The sequence below is a fragment of the Borostomias antarcticus genome (genome assembly GCF_949987555.1).
Source record: "Borostomias antarcticus genome assembly, chromosome: 1".
Lineage (NCBI taxonomy): Eukaryota > Metazoa > Chordata > Actinopteri > Stomiiformes > Stomiidae > Borostomias > Borostomias antarcticus.
The window spans coordinates 38,907,284-38,929,783 of NC_140234.1; the positions used below are offsets into that span (position 1 = coordinate 38,907,284).

The following is a 22,500-nucleotide window of genomic DNA, read 5'->3' on the forward strand; positions in this document are numbered from 1 at the left end:
TAATAAAGCATCTACAATCTCGTCATCCAGACCTTGCACTGGAATACAGACGAGCTAATGAGGTTAGTATGACTTTAGCAGTGTTCTTGCCATTAGCTTATATTACAAAAATTAATGAATAAACCTCTTGGCTAAAGCGTGTGCTGCTTTTGCTAGCTAGCCAGCCAATGCTAGCCAGCTGTGCATGACGTCCTCTCATTCCAACTCCAAACTCCTTAAAATAATGTGAGCTAGATTATGTAGGCTGAGACGAATCCAACAATAATCCAATGATAACCACCTCTTGACATTTGGTCATTTGATCTGGTTTTGACTTTCACGAAAGTGAAAGCTAGATAAAGCATGTTGATGTCACTGCAATCTACCAAAACCCAGTGGCCCTCCGCTGACCTTTTCTGGTGGTTGGTGATACTACACTTGTGTGTATACATGGCATATTCTGTTGTTGTTGTTAGATATGCGTTTTAAATATTTTATATTAATAATTCATAATATGCATAATATAATTTTACTTACCTGTAGAGTTACAATGTAATGCATTAAATGCATGTTATTCATGCACCACTCGTATAAGGTGATTGTAACTACACTGTAATGTACTGTAAATACATTGCACGTTCATAAAAATAAAATACAAATTAAAATGCTGCGGTATCGTGATACTACTTGGTATCGTGATACTTTGGCTGGTATAGTATCGCGGGATAAATATTGGTATCGTGACAACACTTACACACTTTCTGCACGATGGCAGCAATAACCAAAAATAAAGAATAATGAATTCTTATTTGAAAACTTGCTAGCCATACAGTCTGCAGGCAGAGTAGAAGAAGGTCCTGGTTGTTTTAGCATTGAAACTGAGATGCATTTTTGCACCATGTTGTAGGTTACTTCGTCTGTTAGCCAACTCTTGCCACGTTTTTGCGATCGAATTTGTAACAACTTCCGTAGTGACGCCGCTGTGAGCTCGTATCAGGATTGCCATGCCTGTGATCACTAAAAACTAACAAACACATTTTTTTCAACATCTGTTTTCCTCCCCAAAGTAAATGTTTTAATTTTTTTTTTTTTTATTGCACACAGGAGGGGTGCTCCTCTGCAGCTCCTCCTGCCTGCAGCTAGGGGGTGCTGCAGCACCCTCAGCACCCCACATCCAGCACCCCTGCGCCAACCTGGCCTCTTTTGTAATGTTGCTAGCCTAATGTTAGCTTGCTAGCTATCTGTTATGTTAGAATTGCTTGATGTTAAGCTGTGTTAGCTGTGAATGTATGATGTTGCATGCTAGTGACTACATTGTGTGTGTTAGTCTGACGTTTGCTTGCTAGTGTAACTTAGTTGAGTTAGAGTTGGCGATCCAACAAAGTGTTGATGTTTTGTGTGGAGATTATGTGGAATTTAGTTAGTTTTGTTGTCAATATGTATGTATGATTTGTAGCTACGGCATTTGGAGATGGATGAATGCGCGTGTGTCTGTACTGTTGCAAGTTGGGCCAACGAGGCTGTCAGTAGACCGACATTAGTTGTGGCTATCACATTATATCTGGGAATATCTATATACTAAATAGGCCCTTTTATTCCAGCTATCAACTGTTCTCTGTTGTCTCATGTGGGTGTTTAGGGACCGGCTTCACCTTGTAAACAAATGCAAGCGTGCAGCTCTACTGAGCGGGTATAGTAGGCTATTTAGCTATCATTTTACGACAGTTGTGCAAAAGTGAACCTACGTTGGGCTGCTTTAACTAGAAATGGTGCTCAGAGAGCATAGACCTCCGCCCGTGGATGCGTTTTGTGGCTGTGTGCACACGTGTGAGCGAGCAAGACATGTTTGGTATTGCTGCACTCGTTAGGCCGAGAGCTTTATGCCAGTCCAAACCCCATATCTCTGTGACCTTCATTGAGATCTGGCCATTTCAAAGACCCAAAAATGAATGATGGTGAATGGGCGGCCATGTTTGGGCGGCTCTGTCAGAAATGGCCAGGTCCAATAAAGGACCTTGTCGTTCCCCTTGGCGTAGGTGATGGTGAGCCGGCGATAGCGTGGAAGACGCTGCAGCAGACCGTTTAGCACGGCCATTATTCCCCCCAGGAAATGTTGTGTGTAGCAGCTCCCCCGTAAGGGCTTTGGTGCAGGGAGAGGCCAAGCTATATTAAATCCCTCAGGTCCCTTGAGGGGAGTGAACAGCCTTCTGGGAGTTGTAGTGTCAGATTAGCAGTCGTTTCTCAGCTGCTCAGGCAGTGTGTTCTTGAAACAGACGCAGAGGAGCAGATGGGAATAACAGCCGTGTGTTGGGTGTGTGTCTGTGTGTGTGTGTGTGTGTGTGTGTGTGTGTGTGTGTGTGTGTGTGTGTGTGTGTGTGTGTGTGTGTGTGTGTGTGTGTGTGTGTATGTGTGTGTGTGTGCGCAGAGACGTCATGCCTAAAGAGCTTGAGGGGGCACGAGCTTGACATTTCTGTTATTGTTTGTTTACCATTACAATTTACAATGCAGAGCTATGATTATTTTCCTCTACTGAGCTGAATGTATTATTTTAATTATGTCATAGACCACCTCGAAAAGCCACCGTAACCTCTTTCAAAAAGCCAAACACCCTCTTTCCCGGTGGATTTGGTTTCTTCCTGGAAGCCCCCCCCCCCTCACCTCGTCTCAGATAAACACGTTTTCATGGTCTGCTTGCATACATTTAGATTAAGGTTGTCCTTAACTGATGAACTGGTCCTCCAAATATTAGGCTATTCTGTATATCAGATTCAATATGCTTCATACTTCAGTATACAGTATATCATTCGGACCAATGCCAAGTGAGTAAAAAAAAGTAGATTTGTTTTCCCTTTTATTTTGAAAGTCCTTGAAAGAACGCTAAGAACGGTAAGTTTAATTTCACACGGCTTGAGTGGCAACTGGTAGTGTGATGTGTCCTGATTTTAAACTGAAAAAATGCACAAAAAAACACTAAAATTACACTTGACGCCTCGCACGTGCTTCGCTATCCCTCGGTTTTTTGGGTTGCATGACGCCCCTGTGCAGTGTTGCCAGATTGGGCGGGTTCACGCCCAATTGGGCTTCTTTTGATCACGTTTGGCCGGCAAAAATAGCATTGGGCGGTTGGGCTGGAAAAAATAGCATTGGGCGGGCGTTTAAAATAAATAAATATATATTTTAAAACTGGCGGGACAGACGTTTCAATTTTATCCAATGATGTTAATAGGGTGGGAGATGTGCACCTGTCCAATAGGGGCGAGGGAGCTCTCCCTGTTCAATGCATTTGATTCACACGGTCAAGGAGAAGGTCGAGGTCGGAGTCAAATCTAGCTAGCTACCCCCGAAGAAACCTAAAGATGCCAATTTGGGGATGTGGGATCAGCAGGTTTCTGTCATGATCACCGCATCGATGCCTTTTGGCTGGAGGTAGAGGCCTTTAAAGATTCCGGAGGAAATCTGTGCTTTCAGGATGTGGCACTTGGCGCAATCAGATTGCTCACTCTGCCCATATCAAATGCTCATGTGGAGAGAGAATTTTCCCAAGTGACGCTAAAGATGATGCCAGAAATCGCATGGGATTACCGCTGCTTTCTGCTCGCATGGACGTGCGCTCGGTCTAACGGAGCGGTTTGACGGCTGCAACGTTCCACCCTCCCCGACAGTTGTTGGGGAGCTTTGACTCAACCATCTATTAATACTTGCTAATTAGCAAGTTCACCACATGTACATAGTTTTACATTGACAAGTTACGTTAGAAGTTGGAATGGACTCTTGGCCTGTTCGGCGTGACGGTAAGACGTTTTTATTTAATACTATACAGCAGGTGTTTGTGGATGTCGCATCATTGAGTGATGCATTACTCGTGTCTCTGCCTGCTTGCCTGCCTGAGTGTCACACTCCTGACTCAGTTATTGTAGGCGAGCAGGCAGGCTATTCATGGGTGGTTATACAGGTGGTTATATAGGCCTACCATTGGAAGTTGTGTAGCCTAGTCCACTTGTCACATTCTGTGGTTTCTTGTCACCACTAAAGCTTGTTATCTAGCTTGTCATCTTGAGTTGCTCTCGTTTATGACCGCAGCACCGCCGTTCCTCTATTCATGATATAGCCATGCTTTATGATCATGATATAGCCATGTGTTATTATAATTTGTTGCCTGCATTATAATTTCTTTGACTAATTTGATGGGATTACGCATCTTTCTCTCTGTCGTAGGCTGTGTGTGTGACATATGTGTAGGCGTGTGTTGCAGTTTACCACGAGTTATTATTTTCGGTATTTCAACTGAAAGGCATTTTTCTTAGCATGCACTGCTATATATTATATACTATAATATTTGGGCGTTTTTTTATCACATCGGGCGGATTTTGAGCACTCATTGGGCTGGAAAACATCACACCAATCTGGCAACCCTGCCCCTGTGTCATGCAACTGCCCCTGTGTGTGTGTTGTGTGCATGTGTGTGTTCATACTTGTGTGTGTACGTGTTGTGTGCGTGTGTGTGTGGATCAAGCCCCCAGGAATCGAAATCTAAAGTGAAGGCCTATTGAACCGCGCCATCTTGGCTAGATTTGTAGTCACTTGGCTATTTCCGGTTACTTTTGACTTGCGCAGTTGAGCTTCTCTGGCCGACGCGCGTCCACGCCTCTCCCCGCTTTGATTTAGCAATGAAAACCGGCTTGCATATTAACCTGTTTTTGTCAAATATATCAATTGGAGAAATTATTTTTTGATCCTGGCATCTTAGTTTTAACAAGTTAAATATAATTGAACATGTTTTGTTTGCTAGTAGATGGTATTCATTCCGTTCGCGATAACGTTATTGCAGCCAGGCTAAATTCCTCCAGGGAGCCAGTGACAGGCGAGTTGAAGAGCTTCACTCCCCGCCAGCAGGAGCTCTGGCCGCGGCTACCGCATCTCGGAAAACCCGCTGAGTTCGTGGCTGCTATTTCACACTCGCCCTTGATCAATCCCAATACCGATCCATGGTAATAATGAATCAATCGTTCAGATCAGATCGGCAGTGCTGCATGCATGTTACAACATCATTGTTAGCTTTATTAACATAACCATAGCCTACATTTATCTCTCTAACGTTAGGCTATCCATCTTACACCAGTCGGCCATTCGATAGCTGGAAGCGGTCAACGCCAACGTTGACTGAAAACACCCAAACTCAGTGTATCGTTTCATCTTCATGCTACACATCAACTCCTTTACATTGTATGTGAATAAATTCCTGTTATTCTAAAAATATCCCATTTCTGTCCATTCCTGGAAAAGGCTAATAATTGCTGTCAAATGATCACTCCAGTTTATCACCGTATCCCACTACCATTTCAACTATGCACAGGAGGTTGTCTTGTGGTCATTTTCATTAAAAAATGTGAACTTTTTCGTGGACGCGCGTCGGCCAGAGAAGCTCAACTGCGCAAGTCAAAAGTAACCGGAAGGCCAGAAAAGCACAACTGCGCAAGTCAGAAGTAACCGGAAATAGTCAAATGACTACAACTTTTGCCAAGATGGCGCGGTTCAATAGGGCTTCATTGTTGATAGCGGCCAGTGAATGGAGTGGCTGTATCCAGTTTATATAATACATCCATGGTGTGGATGCGTGTCTTCATTAGGGATGTGCCCGAATACGGTATTCGGATGAGCACAAATAGTAGCTTTTTCCCGAAATGTAAATTCGTACGAATATTGTAAAAAATATTCGGGAGGGGGGAGAACAGTCAAATACTGTATGAGCGAGCGATACGCGACGCGACGAGGGAGAAGAAGAGAGGCGCACGCGCTTGCAGTCTCGCACCTGCTGTCTGTCTAGACGTCTAGACAACGCGGAGAGGGAGAGAAAGTTTGGAGCGCGCTGAGGAGCCAGATAGAAGGCAGGCAACGAACGTAAGCAGCACTGAGAGCTTTTGTCCCTAGTTAACTGGTTTATTGAGACAGTTATTGGATTTTGTTTTCTTGTCGTAGCCTACCTTCTGCAATAGCCTATGTGAACTGTAGCGTTTGTTTGAGCAGAGGAGGACCGGTAGCTAGCTTGTCAGCTCAGTGTAGTATATCTAGCTAAAGCTAGCTATTTCAGCTACACATGCTCAGCCTCTCACTAGCCTATATAATATCCTGCGATTTTGAAATATGAAATAATTATGAAAGTATATTTTAACAACTGAAGCACAACTGATCAAATGTTTGATCCATGCCGTTCAGTTATCAGCACAACAGAGTAGTCTAGTTTTTAGGCCTAGGATAGGCTATAATCAAAGTCCTTATCTCTGATATAACAATAATAAATTATTTAAACAGATTTAAAAATAAGAATAATAAGAATAATTTCACTACAATACCCTACTTACCCATGGTTTAAGCACTGTTGAAACTTGAGTAGGCTATAGGTCTACAATTAGGCCTATAGTCATTTTCCTTGGCTTATTAGCCTATAGCCTAGGCAGGCTAGGCTACATTTAATTTGGCTTTATGTCATATTTGCTGTGCAAATGCATGATTGATTGAATATGTAGCTTATAAATTGAATATTTGTGTTGTTGGAATATTGTTTATTATATATATTTAAATCCGGTCCATTGTCTCTATTGGTCAGTTTGCATTCCAGCCATGGCGATAACCACGATATCCCCATGCTAAAATGGAATGTTCGCACATCTTTTAATATCAATCCACCTCTTATTAGTAGCCATGGCAGTGCCCAGATCAATGTTTCCAAATGGTGCGTTAAGTAGCTGAGCACTCAGTCAGCTATCAGTGATCAGAATTCACTTAAAGGAGTAGTAAAGGCAAAATGCATTTTTAGCCCTGTTTTAAGGTTACTTATGATCATATACAATGGTTCAGATCAAAACGTTGACAAAACTAGCACTTTTGAGAAAGTCTGATAATTGCTCTACCACCGTTTTGGTCATACAATGGATGTGGGTGGGCACCTTGAAAAATCTTTCAAAAACATGTTAAACTCTCGATTTCAAAGACAAGAAGCTTACCGAGGGTGTAATTGGTGTCTGTTGGTGTTCTGACATCAAATTCGCCGCAAAGTATGAATCCTGTAGGGTTTTATTGATCATTTTATGAAATCCATTGACTTGTATTGACGCGAACGTTGTAGATGTGTAGATCAATCCGCAGAGGGGACTCAGGAAGCGGAACTACTTACGGTAGCCATTGTTATTGTTTATGTTGCTAGGCTACCTAGTTTGCAGAGGTTTACACAGTTCTCTGCTAAATATTTAAAAAAGCCTTTCCAGATGAACTAGAATCTTACTTTATGGAGAATTATATGTCAGAACGCCAACTTACACCTCGGTGAGTTTCTTGTCTTTGAAATTGGGAGTTTAACATGTTTTTTGAATGATTGTTCACGGTGCCCACCCACATCCATTGTATGACCAAAACAGTGGTAGAGCAATTATGACTTTCTCAAAAGTGCTAGTTTTGTCAACGTTTTGATCTGAACCATTGTATATGATCATAAAGAACCTTAAAACAGGGCTAAACATGCATTTTGCCTTTACTACTCATTTAAGCCCCACCCACTTCCAGTTTCGTCCGAATACGAATACGAATAATTAGCTGTCAAATACAAATACATATACACATACAATAGTGGGCTCCGGGCACACCCCTAGTGTTCATGCTTGTGTGTGTGTTGTGTGCATGTGTGTGTTCATACTTGTGTGTGTACGTGTTGTGTGCGTGTGTGTGTGTGTGTGGATGTGTGTGTGTGTGGATGCGTGTGTGTGAGAGAGACATTATCTAAAAACTTGTCCATGCATGTGTGTGAGAGACATTATCTAAAAACTTAGCTAAAAACGGTATTAATAAACACTGATGTCAGAGTTGCCATGGCGATTTAAAATGAAAGTGACATTGCACCTTGTAGCTCACTCTGTACGCTGTCTCCATCTTCTTAGCTCCCTCTCTTTCTCTCACTCTAACACACGCACACACACACACTTCTCTCGACACACACAGTCTGTCCCCTAAGCTGTGCTCTAGGCTCTATAAATACAGTTAGTTACCATGGCACACTATCTATTTATTATCTGGGTGCAGAGAGGCAGAGCTGCCCCGAGCCCCTCCTCATGCTCAGACACACCTGCCAGACGACCTATGGGGAGGATCAGTATGATGAAAGGGAATGCTCACTCTGAGTGGGCTGCGCTCCATCTCATAGCTCGCCAGGTCAATCTGACTCCTTGGGATTTTTTTTGGTACGTTTTCATGATAGACAGCAAAAATGTTTCGCAACGACTCTGGTTTACAGGCTATCTTTTAACCACATTAAACTCCTTTCTTAGGCCCAGGGACCCTGTGTTGTGGCACACACACACGCACATACACACACACACAAGAACATGTCTGATGGTGTATGTGTTCTGGCCAAATCAATAATAACATTAATCAATCCGTGAACTAGGCTCAGATGATATGTCTGTTAATCAGAATGTGAGTCCTCTTCTCTTCTGTAGGGATAGGGCACTAGGGTGCAGTATGGGTAATGTAGTTATTTCTGAATGTCGTATAGTAGAGTGTATATGCACGTTTGATGGAATGCATACTCAAACACGCAGGCACAAGCACTTGCACACCTGCGGACAAGCTTTTTCATGTAAACACACATACACACACACACTCTCCAGCCATGTTCACAGCTCCCACACAGACCCAGACCTGTCGCCCCGTTTCCTTGGTGACAACGTTCTTTGACGTAGAGAGAGAAACCGTAGGACCAGAGTGTTCCATATGAGCGCCTCCACTCAAACCCTCGCAATTGATTAGCTTTTGCTACAGTATATGTGTACACACACACACACACACACAAACAATATGGCATATGGAAAGATAAGGAGAACCTTTGTGTAGCCTTGGTGTAGACACATGCGCGGTGTACATTAGATGTAATATCTGTACCCAAAGACCAGTTTCAAACTGGGACAGTCAGTCAGGCAGGCAGTATAGCTCCAGTGATCGGACCTGGCTGACAAAAAAACAGTACCATGAATTACATGGTGGGAGACATTTTCAGGGTCTGGGAGGCAAAGTAACTGCGATCTATCCAATACTGTTCAGAAAATGTATGTCGGCCCATTTATTTGTTATTTGAAATAGTACAGTAGGACCCCTTATCCGAACCCAACTGGACCGAAGGTCGTTCGTATCTCTGAAATGTCCGGATGACTGAAACATATGTTAAAATGCACCAAATTCAATAAGTGGTATACTTGTTTCATATAGACTCTTAATAGACCAATAAATACCCTTAATTACTTGTGAAAATGCATCAAAATTGCAATCAAATAGCCAACTAAACTCATATAGCCTAGCCTATAATAGACCTACAGTAGCCTATAATAAAATAACAGAATTTCCACTTGAGTGCGTGCTTTGATCAAATACAGTACTTTATTCTCAAATGAGGCGTACGCTGCATCGATAGGCTACTGTATTCGCAGAACAAAATGGTATAGCCTAAAAACAACCCAACATTAGAACAATTAGAGCAAATGATAATCAAGAAATAAATAAATGAAATGACAGACAAGTTGTCGTGTCTTAGGCTATTGTAGCCTAAAAGAAAGTCTCTAAAACAACCGATGTAGGCTAACGTGGCCTACGCTGTAGGCTATTATTTAACAAATACAGTAGGTCTAGTAGGCTAATCTACATGCCCACAACACGTCTGTGTTCCTGAAGTCCATTAACTGGGAACGAAAAATGACTCGATGCTCCTCTGCTCCAGGTTGCTGACGCGCTTACTGGCTACCAAGGAATGCAGCTCTCGCGCAGCAGACTCGTTTGCGTTTTGCGCTCGACATTAGAAGAAATGAAACGTGACAGTAGGCTACAGCCTACAGGCAACATGTAGGTCTACATACAGTTCTGTTTTTATTCACAGTAGGATACAGTACTGTAATGAAAATCCCACCAGTAACCAGATAGCAGGCTAAAAAAAAGCCTGTCCGGTAGACCGGGAGGTTCGGATCTCTGAAGTTCGGATGAGTGGGGTCCTACTGTATGTCTGGTTTGTGCTGAGAATGGACCCTGGTGTCTTTCGCTCAATAACAGCCAACCCACTCCTTGTGTTTGGGTCATGTGGTTGGCCTAATTCTATCCTAGAAGACTGTTTTTATTACTCGTGTTATGAACGGTGTGTGTGTATATTATATAGTGGCAGGGACGTGCACAGATAGACACTAGGTGGTGCTAGAGCACCTGCCCTTTGCCACATTACACATAAACATAACAGTGTATTGTTTGCCCCCAAAGCCAGTTGCCAAACTATAACTAGCATTTATTTGTCTCTGTTGTGAAGTAAGTCGCATAGGTCTCATAGTAAGTCTCTGAGCCTAAATTAGCCGACTGCCCACCTGCGTAACAAGCTAGACGCTAGTCATAATCAATTATGGATTTAACGTAATGATGACCACCACACGACCAATGTTGGTAGAATATGTTGTTGGTACAGCATGTGAAGCTACAGTATCAGCATACTTAAGATGAATATTTAGTATTTTGTAGTAGCCTTAGGTTTACATTAGGCTACATAATTAACACTTGCAGTAATCTACTTGCCAAATGACAAATAGGCAATTCCAAATTGCCTGCAGAAAAAATAAGCCATCTGGCTTGTTGTAATGTCACCAAGCAGTCTTATCCATACTGTTGGTGTATTTTGGGATATTAACCCTTAATTATCATGCACAGCAGAACATTGATTTAGCTCATTTAAATAAATATGCAACTACGTACAACATGTGCCTGTGATGTTGTTTTTTAAATTTCACACTACTATAATAAGCGCCACACAAGGTGCCCTTATTATTCACTGAGCACCTGCCTTCCAAAATGTCTGTGCACGCCACTGTAGAGGTATGTGTGTGTATTACTCTGACTAGGTCCTGTATCTAGACAGAGGCAGCAGTGTGCTGGCATGGAGAGCTCCCCTCCTGAGGGGGATAATGGTAGGGTTGGTCTGTCCCTGCCTCTCCACCTACAGCTGGCCTCCGTCTTAACCTAACTGATGTTGACGTCTATGCTCTCTGTTAAAGCCCTCAATTTACACCTACTCCCCTCCCTACTTCCCTCCCCTCTCTCTCTCTCTCTCTCTCCCTCTGTCTCCCTCTGTCTCTCTCTCCCTCTCTCTCCCTCTGTCTCCCTCTGTCTCTCTCTTTCTCGCTCTCTCTCTCCCTCTCTCTCTCTCTCTATCTCTCTCTCCCTCTCTCTCTCTCCCTCTGTCTCTCTCTTTCTCTCTCTCCCTCTCTCTCCCTCCCTCTCCCTCTCGCTCTCTCCCTCTGTCTCTCTCTTTCTCTGTCTCCCTCTCTCTCCCTCTCTCTCTCTCTCTCTCCCTCTCTCTCTAGATGATGGGGAGGACAGATGGTGATAACTACACGCTGGATGACATGTTTGTGTCGAGTGTGGCGCAGAGGGAGGGCGAGGGCAGGGATGAGGAGCGGATGAGGAGCCGGGCTGTCCAGGAACACAGGAGGCTGGCCGCCACCATGGACCGATGCCAACTCTGCTTCAGCAACCCTGAGCTGCAGAAGCACCTGCTCATCGCCATAGGAAGCAAAGTAGGAGCTAAATAGGAAGCTAAGTAGGAGCTAGGGTGTGTGTGCATGTGTGTGTGTGTGTGTTGTGAACTAGGCTGGTATATCTGGGCCCACTTTATCCACCTAAGAGTGTGTGTGTGTGTGTGTTTTGTCCAGGTGTATCTAAGCCTGCCCGGGAGCGTGTCCCTGACCGAGGGCCACTGTCTCATCGCTCCGCTCCAACACCACTGCTCCGCCACAGGATTGGACGAGGACGTGTGGACCGAGATGCAGGTCAGCCAATGACCTTCCCTCCCGTCTGTTAGTCCCACCCCCTTGCCCCCTGCTGGTCTGTTCCACAGAACAACTAATTTCAAAAGAAAATGTGCCATTATTAATCTACAGATGTGGGAAGTTAGAAATGTCACATGCTGCAGCATTTCACCTCGTGGGATTTCAGACGGGTGTTATTTCGTTTTAGTGATGCACCACCGCCAGGTGGCGTCTTTGAGTAGATTTAGCAGGCTGGGCTCAGTGTTTTTCTCCTATAGTCTACGAATGAAGCATCATTAAGTTTCACATTCTTTAATTTAAATGCTCTGTTGTAAAGCACTTTGAGCTGAATTTATCTGTATGAAAGGTGCTATACCTTGTTCTCAAACACATGTTTTCTCCATCTGGATGTAATTTAATTATTACGAACACCTATATCTAGGCCTACAGTAGCCTATCTATCTCGGTAACTGACGTCGGGTCAAGACGTGGTGGCTGTTTGGTCAAATGCGCAAAATAACAGTATTGTAAATATATTTGTTAGTAAAGATATGGTGAACGTGGGGGTTTTGCGTTTTGTTTCTGGAACGCATTCAACTGGTAGGCTACTCGTAAACCCCGGAAGTAAATTTGAAGACGGGGCATAATGTAGCCAAGTCTGAGCGCAGTAGGCTATATGGCTTCAGCACGATACAAAGAAAAAATAAGCTTGATCGACTTGTGGATCCATACAAAATTGACATAGTCGCCATGAGTAAAGATCACTCATTGCCAATCATATCCGGACATTAACTATCTTGTGCATAGATAGCGGCAGGTTTGACAGTGTGCGTTCACATGCACAATATACACAATATTTTGTTATTTGAATGATCTTGAATATATATATATATTCAAGATCATTCAAATAAGAAAATATCGTGTATGTTTTTAGTTATTTATACCGGCCGCCAGCTGTGAGAGGTTATAGCAGAGGATATGTGCGAAGTGTATTTGAGCTGCCGCCTCAACCGTGCCTAAGAGCAGAGCACATCAACTCGTGTATAGCTACAACTAGTAGCCCATAGCCATTTAAACGGCTTATTGTTTTATTCATATATCAACTAGATAATTCGATAATAATGAGTAGCCTAGTAGGCTTAAATGAATTCAATAGGGCCAAATAAGCCTTAAGTTGTAGCCTAGGCTACAGTACAATCACAAGACGCATAGGCCTAGCCTATCGTAAAAAGCGTTGCGTTCTCATAGGCCTATATTAACTTAGATAATTATTAATTATGCTCAGGTCATAATGTCCGTTGAAAATAATTCCCTCTAAGCAGAATTTGAATTGTATTAAAATAGGCTAAAATTAAATTTCCACATATTCTGATTCCTTCTAGGTCTATATAAAAAAACATTTTTTTAATGTGTAGCCTAGGCCATAGGCTTCTGCGATGAACAAAACAGCCACAATGTAGCCTGCTTAGCGAGCAGTCTACCATAAGTAGTGTAGGCTATAGCCTAACCATAATGTAATATATCTAGACTACATGCATTGTGGTATTTCTTTATATAGCCCAGCCTGCAATTGTTTCTCAATAAACAGTTATGTCATCCTCTGAGTCCGAGTAGGCTAATAGACCGGCAGCTCTAAATGCCTTCCCAATCAATGAGACATGGTTGTAAAAATGATGTTTTATTGATGAAAAGGGTAAAACTGAAAAACATGGAGAGTCATTGCATTGATCGATGCAGTCCGTTCAAATAGGCATCAAAAGATAAAGTAGGCCCATTTAAAATGACCAATTACATCTTCAAATCCCTTCTAATCTTGGCCTTTGATAGGGTTTTTTCCCGCTATACTGCCATTTATATCCGAACATTAACTATCTTGTGCATACAGAGCACAAACAATGAAACGAATAGATTTCCTCCCTGTCAGCCTACTTTTATTCTTTAGGTTTTACAGAATCGGCCTACAATGTCCACACATGCATGCGCCATCTGACTAGCTCGTCACTCGCCAGCGAACCTGGACTAGACTATTGTAACCCCCCCCAAATTATTTTATATTAAAATAAACTGGATGACCGGTTTCCTAGCCCTGGATCGTGGGGAGGGGGGTAGCCTGCGTTAGCGGGTGCTTTGCCATGACCGGCCATTGAATTCGTTAGTTTGATTGATAGATGGATGGATTTAACCTCCAAAGTAGATTGTGCAAGTATTGTATAGGCCCATGTGTAAGAGATGAATGGCTGTAACCATGAACTCAGCCAGAGGTAGGCCCTACTGTAGATTATCAGCATTATCACCAGTCTCAATTTATGTCTCAATTTATGTGTTGCCATTCATTTAAACCACCATCTCATCTAGACTACTTCTGTTGCTGCATTTTTACATTTATGCTTTCATGATTTTAGAGCGCAATAAACATTTTCCAGGATTCCAATAAGTCCATCCATTCATCCAACTTTGTGCTGAGCGCAGCACAGGCTGGTAGCCTACTGTCAAGGCTCACGACTGATACACTCCCTTAACACGTCTCCCAACTTCCCAGACCATCAAGAGAATTTCAATATGAAAGACCTTGGGATTCCAGGAGTCAAGGCCGTTTCAGAATGGGAGCGACATTCTGCCTGCGTTCTCGCTCGGATCAGCGGGGGACGCACGCGTCCTGCGCGCAGCGGGGAAAGCTGACTACAATTCAGCTCTTGTCGCGGGCGGGCGTGTGCAGCCTAGTTCCATATGAGAACACTCCTCGGTCCAATTCCGTATAGTAGATCAGCCTGTGTACTTTCAACGAATGTATTATTAGAGATAATATCATAATAATATATATAGCCTTCAACGACCTCCTGAGCTGCCTGCCTGATGGTCTCAGGGCTAAAGAGGCCGCGCGTCGTTCCTCACCCTAACTATTGGCATGCTATCAATGAAAGAAAATACATTGTAAATAAACATGGTTTTAGGCTATTGTTTTTATGTAGGCCTATAGGTTAAGCTATTTGTGTTCATAAGATAACGTCATTGTAAACGAAAGTAGCCTATAGCCTATAATCCAATTGACTGGAACCAGGGGGTTTGACAAAAGTTAAGAGGCAATTAAATTTGTCTTGACTGCTTTCAAGATGTATCTTTCACATTAAAACTACATACAAAGCTGGGAATGCTAAGAAAATTGCATAATGTTTGCAAACTAAAACAAGTGAACACAATTTTACAATCGAAAAATGCTTATGAGGCCATTATTTTACTTATATGGGGCAAAAGTGGTTTCTCTTCCTGCTTCTGCTAAGCACTCCACAATACCACAACACAACGGTGTCATGTTTTACCGAAGGAGAAGTGAAGAAGACGGTAGCTAGCAGTAGCTAAAGCAGTTAGCTAATGTTAAGATCATTCCTCTAGCTGCTTTGCTGCTAATGCGAGTTCGTCTCCGTTCCTGCCCGAGAAACAGAAGTTGAACTAATAGCATCAAAATCAAAATAGCTACAGGAATCATCGTTGTAAAGTTAGCTATCTGCTTTTTAGCCACCGACAGCTACCGTTAATATTATGGAAGCTGCTGTCGTGAGCTAACATGCTATCACGGTCTTATCGTGCAGCTTCACAGCCTGCTATTAGCAGACAGCACTAAAGTTGACAAAATCACACTTGCACATCATTAGAATTCCAACCATTTATATGGGATTTATCATTCAACTAAACATGGAACCTGAATACTACCTGATATTTCAACCTGCTGCCATCAGTGATCGGCGCGTCTGCTTGTTTGAGTCATGAATATCTTACGCAGTTACATTCCATGTAGTGTCCCAAAATTGTTAAATAATTCCCCATGTAGTTCACTATGAGTCGCACTCAATACATCCATGGTAATAGGGAATAGGGAGTGAGTGAACCATTTCAAACACATCTCTGGTCATCTCCGTTAGCCATCTTACTCGTCCTGATGCCATGTTCCATATGAGAACACTCAGTTAGCCTAATGTATTAAACTTCTACTTGTCCCGACAGTTAACAGATATAGACCCGGCGACAGTTACAGAGATAGAAACTATAAATAGATAGGCTTTGTTCGTAATAATTAAATTACAACCAGACAGAGAACAAGGAGTTTGAGAACGGTAGGCTCATCTAATGTGCGAGATGAGCTACAGCAATGGGTCAATGAGTGGTATTACTGCGCCCCTATGGGCAGGCGAGCGGTGGTGCGGAATGCCGTAAAGCGCCTGTTAGAATACCGCGGGTCAAGTTACATTCTTATGTTACCACATCTGTATTGGATCAAAGCTGGAGTACGGTGGAGAGGAAGCCGGTTCTGAGCTGTTAACCTATTCCTGGCCAGGCGTTCCGTCGTGCGCTGGTGCAGATGTTCCTGTCCCAGGATGAGGACTGTGTGTTCATGGAGACGCACATCAACCCTAAGAGACGACAGCACATGGTGATGGAGTGTATCCCCCTGCCCAAAGAGCTGGGAGACATGGCTCCCATCTACTTTAAGGTGCGTGCGTGCTCACACGCCACTGTTTTATTGCGGATTAGAAGCTCTAGGCTAACAATGGCACATTCGTGTGTGTGCTTACATGTGCGTGCATGTGTATGTGTATGTGTGTGTGTGTGTGTGTTCCTGTAGAAAGCCATCATGGAGTGTGACGAGGAGTGGGCGATGAATAAGAAGGTGGTAGACCTCTCTTCCAAAGACATCCGCCAAGCTGTGAGTCACATCTCCGTTTCCTCCCCTGTCTGTTCCCATGCGCAAACCCCCCTCCCTCTCTCCCTCCTCCCCTCCCCCTCCCTCTCTCCCTCCTCCCCTCCCTCTCTCTCTCCCCCTCCCTCTCTCCCCCTCCCTCTCTCCCCCTCCCTCTCTCCCTCCCTCTCTCCCTCCTCCCCTTCCCCTCCCTCTCTCCCTCCCCCTCATGCTGTGTGTTTGTTCTGTCTCCTGGCTGGTGCAGCTCTGCGCTGTGTCTGGGGCAGAGGATTTAAACTAATTAGCTGGTGTTGACTTTATGATTGTTGTGAACAATACCTTGTGTGTGTGTGTACGCATGTGTTTTTTTCCAGGTACCACGCGGGCTTCCTTATTTCTCAGTAGACTTCGGTTTGCAGGGAGGCTTTGCTCACGTCATCGAGAACGAACAGAAATTCCCCCACTACTTTGGCAAGGTACATTTGTGGAGGTGTAGGTGCATGTTCACTCACGTGTGTGTGTGTGTGTGTGTGTGTGTGTGTGTGTGTGTGTGTGTGTGTGTGTGTGTGTGTGTGTGTGTGTGTGTGTGTGTGTGTGTGTGTGTGTGTGTGTGTGTGTGTGTGTGTGTGCGCGCGCGTTAGTGGTGGGAGGGGTTAACCGGTAATCCGGTTAACCAGATTGGAGAGCCTTCAAATGCCTTGCCGGTTACTAAAAATCACTAACCTGTATTGTTTTTTTGTTTTTTTTGCAATTTAAATCATGTATAATAAAAAAAATACCGCTAACCAGCCTCTATAATTATTAAATTAAATTAATCTGTCGAGTCCGTTTCTATGGACGTAATGCAAGTGGCGATGTGATCGCATTCAGCCGTTCTTCTTCGTTCGTTATAATAATGCTGTTTTATTCCGTCTTGTCTTTTGTTTCATAGGAAGGCTCGCTAGGGAATAGGGACGAGTGAAGAAGTGTACAGCTTCATCTTACATTAAACCGAATATATTCATCTGATCCTGATTCCTGACAAATGTTTATTGTTTTGTCATATCAAGAGTAGTTCGTTGTTGGTTTTGACAGAGGTCTTTTGCGTAAGGATAGGCGAGACGGGATCAAGTGCAGATTGTTTGACCGAGTTGGCCTACAGGCCTATAGTGTTTTATTTTAGAAATTGAATCAGACTTGTGTCCGTGATTTCTGTTTCTCTCTTCATCTTGGTGTTTTTGTCACATTATTATCATTGATATTAGGAATTTCTATAAGTGCACCTCTCATGCTTTTTGCAAAGTTGCCTGTATCAAAACCCAGGTAACGTTAGGCCTATTTTAGTCTCATTAATTAACGCAAATTTCTCAACGGGTAACCGGTTAACCGGAAGAAATATGGCTGTTATGCCGGAAAGGAAAATATGAAATTTCTCCCACCCCTAGTGCGTGTGTGTGTGTGTGCGTGCGTGCGTGCGTGCCTGCCTGTGTTTGTGTGTGTGTGTCCGATGAGAGAGAGAGAGATGTAAGGAAAGGGTATGTTTGATTTGGTGTGGTGTTTATCTACTAGTCCCTGTAACCCGTGTGTGATGCGCTGCGCTGTGACTCCGCCCCTCCAGGAGATTTTGGGCGGTATGATGGACCTGGAGCCGCGACGATGGAGGAAACCAATCAGAGAGAACTTTGACGACCAGAGGAAGAAAGTCCTGCAGTTCGCTCAGTGGTGGAAACCATTCGACTGCACCAAGACGAACAATTAGATACACGGACACACACACAAACACACACACACACACAGTGAGAATATACATTTTCAGTGCTGTATTGCTGCCAGAAATTGTGATAATCTCTTCCTGTCATTTTAAAGTTTTTAATAAGAATGTTTTACTGGGGTGAAGAATAAAACAAGTATAAAGAGCATGTTGTATTGTGTTGTGTTGTATTGTGTTTATAGCGTGCCTGACTTCTCACTTGTACTCAGAATGTAAGCCATTACTCTGGGTAGTGTCCTAGTATGGTCTAGTGTGGGTAGTGTCCTAGTATAGTCTAGTGTGGGTAGTAGGGGTGTGCCCGAATACGGTATTCGGATGAGTACAAATAGCTTTTTCCCGAATAGTAAATTCGTACGAATATTGTAAAAAAATATTCGGGAGGGGGGAGAACAGTCAAATACTGTATGAGCGAGCGATACGCGCACGTTCTCTCTGCTTGTTGATCACGACGAGGGAGAGGCGCACGCGCTTGCCATCTCGCACCTGCTGTCTGTCTAGACGTCTAGACGCGGAGGGAGAGAAAGTTTAGAGCGCGCTGATAGTAGGCACTAGGCAGGCAACGAACGTAAGCAGCACCGGGGGCTTTTGTCCTTAACTGGTTTATTGAGACAGTTATTGGATTTTGTTTTCTTGTCGTAGCCTGCTGCAACAGCCTATGTGAACTGTAGCGTTTGTTTGAGCAGAGGAGGAGCTAGCTTGTCAGCTCAGTGTAGTATATCTAACTAACGCTAGCTATCTCAGCTACGCATGCTCAGCCTATACAATGTCTGGCGATTTTGAAATATGAAATAATTATGAAAGTATATTTTAACAACTGAAACACAACTGATCAAATGTTTGATCCATGCCGTTAAGTTATCAGCACAACAGAGTAGTCTAGTGTAGGCCTAGGCTATAATCAAAGTCCTTATCTCTGATATAAACAACAAACTATTTAAACAGATTTAAATAAGAATAAGAATAATTTCACTACAATACCCATGGTTTAAGCACTGTTGAAACTTGAGTAGGCTATAGGCCTACAATTAGGCCTAGTCACTTTAGCCTATGGATTAAAGGCTTTTTAACCACTTTTCCACTCAATAAGTTAAAGGACAATGCTCGTTTTTGACAACCTGGACCTTATTTACGACATATTATAAGACGTTTGACTCACCGAGATCACTTTGGTGTAGTTCGGAGGCCTGTAGAAGAAATGTAAAATCCAGCGCGAGCCAGTATATCCATGTAATGGCGGTGATCGGTGCAACGAGAATGCAGCTTCTAAAAATCTATTTTCTGCCGCGAAACGGTTGTTTTCATCAATCTGTCTGGATGAATCGCTAGTTGTGGTTACATAGAGAGCATCTAGGCCTGTTGTGGTATTTCCCATGCCTCTGTAATATGATCTTTAGAAGCGTCGTTTGACACGAAATAGCTTCCTTACTTGCTCCAGCACGCATGCGCACAGCGTGCGGGAGCAACGATTGCGCGCTGTGCGCATAAGTGCTGGAGCAAGTGAGGAAGCTATTTCGTTTCGAAAGACGTTTCTAAAGATCATATTACAGAGGCATGGGAAATACCACAACAGGCCTTTGCTCTCTATGTAACCACAACTAGCGATTCATCCAGACAGATTGATGAAAACAACCGTTTCGCGGCAGAAAATAGATTTTTAGAAGCTGCATTCCCGTTGCCCCGATCACCGCCATTACATGGATATACTGGCTCGCGCTGGATTTTACATTTCTTCTACAGGCCTCCGAACTACACCAAAGTGATCTCGGTGAGTCAAACGTCTTATAATATGTCGTAAATAAGGTCCAGGTTGTCAAAAACGAGCATTGTCCTTTAATCAATTTGACCGAGCGCGTCCTCACGTTCCGCAGCTAAAATGCAACCGGTTCAAACTAACACAAACCCTACAACATAGGCATGTGTTAGTTTAGAGTTTAGTTTATTGGTTTGAGTGTAAAATGTTTATCTTTTCAATTATGTTTATAGTAATACATGTTTATTGCTGGGTTTGTGAAAACCATTACACCACGCCTGTGTCACATGGTTGCAGATAATTATGACACGGGAGAAATAGGGCTACTAGCTGTTCTAGCAAAGTTGCTATGAGGACTTATATTTTGATTAAGAAAAATGTTTTTCAGTTTCTAACTAAATGTAGAATTATGATGTGTTGAAAGCACAGCAATTGCAATGCCAATTAATATTAGGCTAAAGAAATTACATTTCCCCTCAGTTTAAACCGTTTTGAACCGACTTCCGGTTTAAGCCCCGCCCACTTCCGAATACGAATACGAATAATTAGCTGTCAAATACAAATAGTGGGCTCCCGGCACACCCCTAGTGGGTAGTGTGCTAGTGTGGGTAGTGTCCTAGTATGGTCTAGTGTGGGTAGTGTGCTAGTGTGGGTAGTGTCCTAGTATAGTCTAGTGTGGGTAGTGTGCTTGTATGATCTAGTGGGGGTAGTGTGCTAGTATGGTCTAGTGTGGGTGGTGTCCTAGTATAGTCTAGTGGGGGTAGTGTGCTAGTATGGTCTAATGTGCTAGTACCCTGCTAGTAAGGCTCTCAGGACTTACACAATTTACACAACTCACAGGACTTCCTCCCTCCATGGAGCTGCCACTTTAACTGAGATGATCCTCTGCATCACTGTGCAGTATGTCACACACACACACCTGAGACCTCAAACACACACACCTGAGACCTCAAACACACCTGAGACCTCAAACACACACCTGAGACCTCAAACACACACCTGAGATCTCAAACACACCTGAGACCTCAAACACACACACACCTGAGATCTCAAACACACACACCTGAGACCTCAAACACGCACATATACACACAAACAAGTGTGAGACACTCGTGCACAATCAGCCACTCTGACCCTAAATGTGACCTCATTCAACATCCAGATTGGCCCAGACGCTCCGCTACACTACTAGGCCTTTCATTACCTAGAGACTGATATCACTGCTCATACACACACCTACACACCTCTCTTTCATTACCTAGAGACAGATATCACTGCTCATACACACACCTACACACCTCTCTTTCATTACCTAGAGACTGATATCACTGCTCATACACACACCTACACACCTCTCTGTCTCTCTGTCTTGGTCTGCTGGTCTCCAGTATCATGCAAAAAAAAACATGAAATTGTAGGTTATAAAAAGTTCATTAAAATGCAATAAACTATATGGACCATTTATCATAATCCTACAATACCATTGATCACAGGTATTGCAAATCAAAGAAGTAACCATAATATTTTCACTGGCCTTCATGCTGCTTCCTACTGCCGCCCCCCCCTGTCCACCCCCCCACACACACACACACAATCTGTTACTTATTCAGTGACCGTCTTGGTCAAACTGTAGAGAAACGGTCCAATCACCAGTAACACAGATGTAGTGAGACTGAATGATCTGTGGTTATGGCCACTTATGGGAGATTTATGACCGTACTTGACGGGCCTCTATCTATCTCTCACTCACTCCACACAGTCCTATACAATCTCCTTCAGTAACACTCAGACACAATCATCGGACTCTGGAATCTGATTTATTATGGATTCAGTAGACAGACACACACACATCTACTCTGGTAGGCTAGTTTCGCCAATAAAGACAATACTAGCCTGCTGTCAACCACATCTAGGTCAGTGGATGGGAAGGTGTGTGTGTGTGTGACACACACACACACACACAGTGTCTTGAGGCACCTGAGTGAATGTAACCTTTGACTGTTTTGTATATTGGGGCTGCCCCCAGCATCATCCCTGGAATTTGTCATAACTTAAGGTGACTGAAATAATGTGTGGGTCCTAATTGGCTAGTATATCAGATTGTGTCGTTATGTTTTAGTTGATGGAGGTATTGGCACCAGTGCAGTAGAGGTCAAGGGCACGGATGTGGTTTGTGTTGGACATGAATCCCACACTTTTTAATGGCCCTAATATTCGACAGACTGATGCACAATTAGCGGTTCCGTGGCGGAGTTGGTGCGTGTGTATGCAGCACAGGAGACGTTCCTGTTGGACAGTGCGGTTTGAATGCGGCCATATGCCAATAGACCACTTGAGCCAAAGCGTTATATGACAAAGCAATAGTGAAACGGACTGGGAATATTCCGCGCCAGCCTCTCTCTCTCTCTCTCCCTCTCTCCCTCTCTCCCTCTCTCTCTCTCTCTCTCTCTCTCTCTCTGGAAGGGGGAGGCAGAGTCAGGTCTGAGACCCTGTCTGATTGGCCATGGCGTGCGAAGGCTACTGTAACTGA

The 22,500-nt window shown here is 43.5% G+C and overlaps 1 protein-coding gene across 1 annotated transcript in view; it reads left to right on the top strand.

Moving 5' to 3' along the window:
• The window catches only part of cwf19l2 (CWF19 like cell cycle control factor 2), a gene marked incomplete at its 5' end in the record, with an annotated part of 82,121 nt that extends 63,789 nt beyond the window's left edge, over nucleotides 1-18,332 (top strand). The window contains 6 exons of the mRNA XM_084445677.1: nucleotides 11,355-11,567; nucleotides 11,703-11,819; nucleotides 16,129-16,284; nucleotides 16,417-16,497; nucleotides 16,845-16,946; nucleotides 18,068-18,332. Of these exons, the coding sequence (XP_084301803.1) occupies nucleotides 11,355-11,567; nucleotides 11,703-11,819; nucleotides 16,129-16,284; nucleotides 16,417-16,497; nucleotides 16,845-16,946; nucleotides 18,068-18,208 (810 nt within the window). The 3' untranslated portion in view covers nucleotides 18,209-18,332. The remainder of the gene's footprint in view (nucleotides 1-11,354; nucleotides 11,568-11,702; nucleotides 11,820-16,128; nucleotides 16,285-16,416; nucleotides 16,498-16,844; nucleotides 16,947-18,067) is intronic.
• Nucleotides 18,333-22,500: the final 4,168 nt, after the last annotated feature.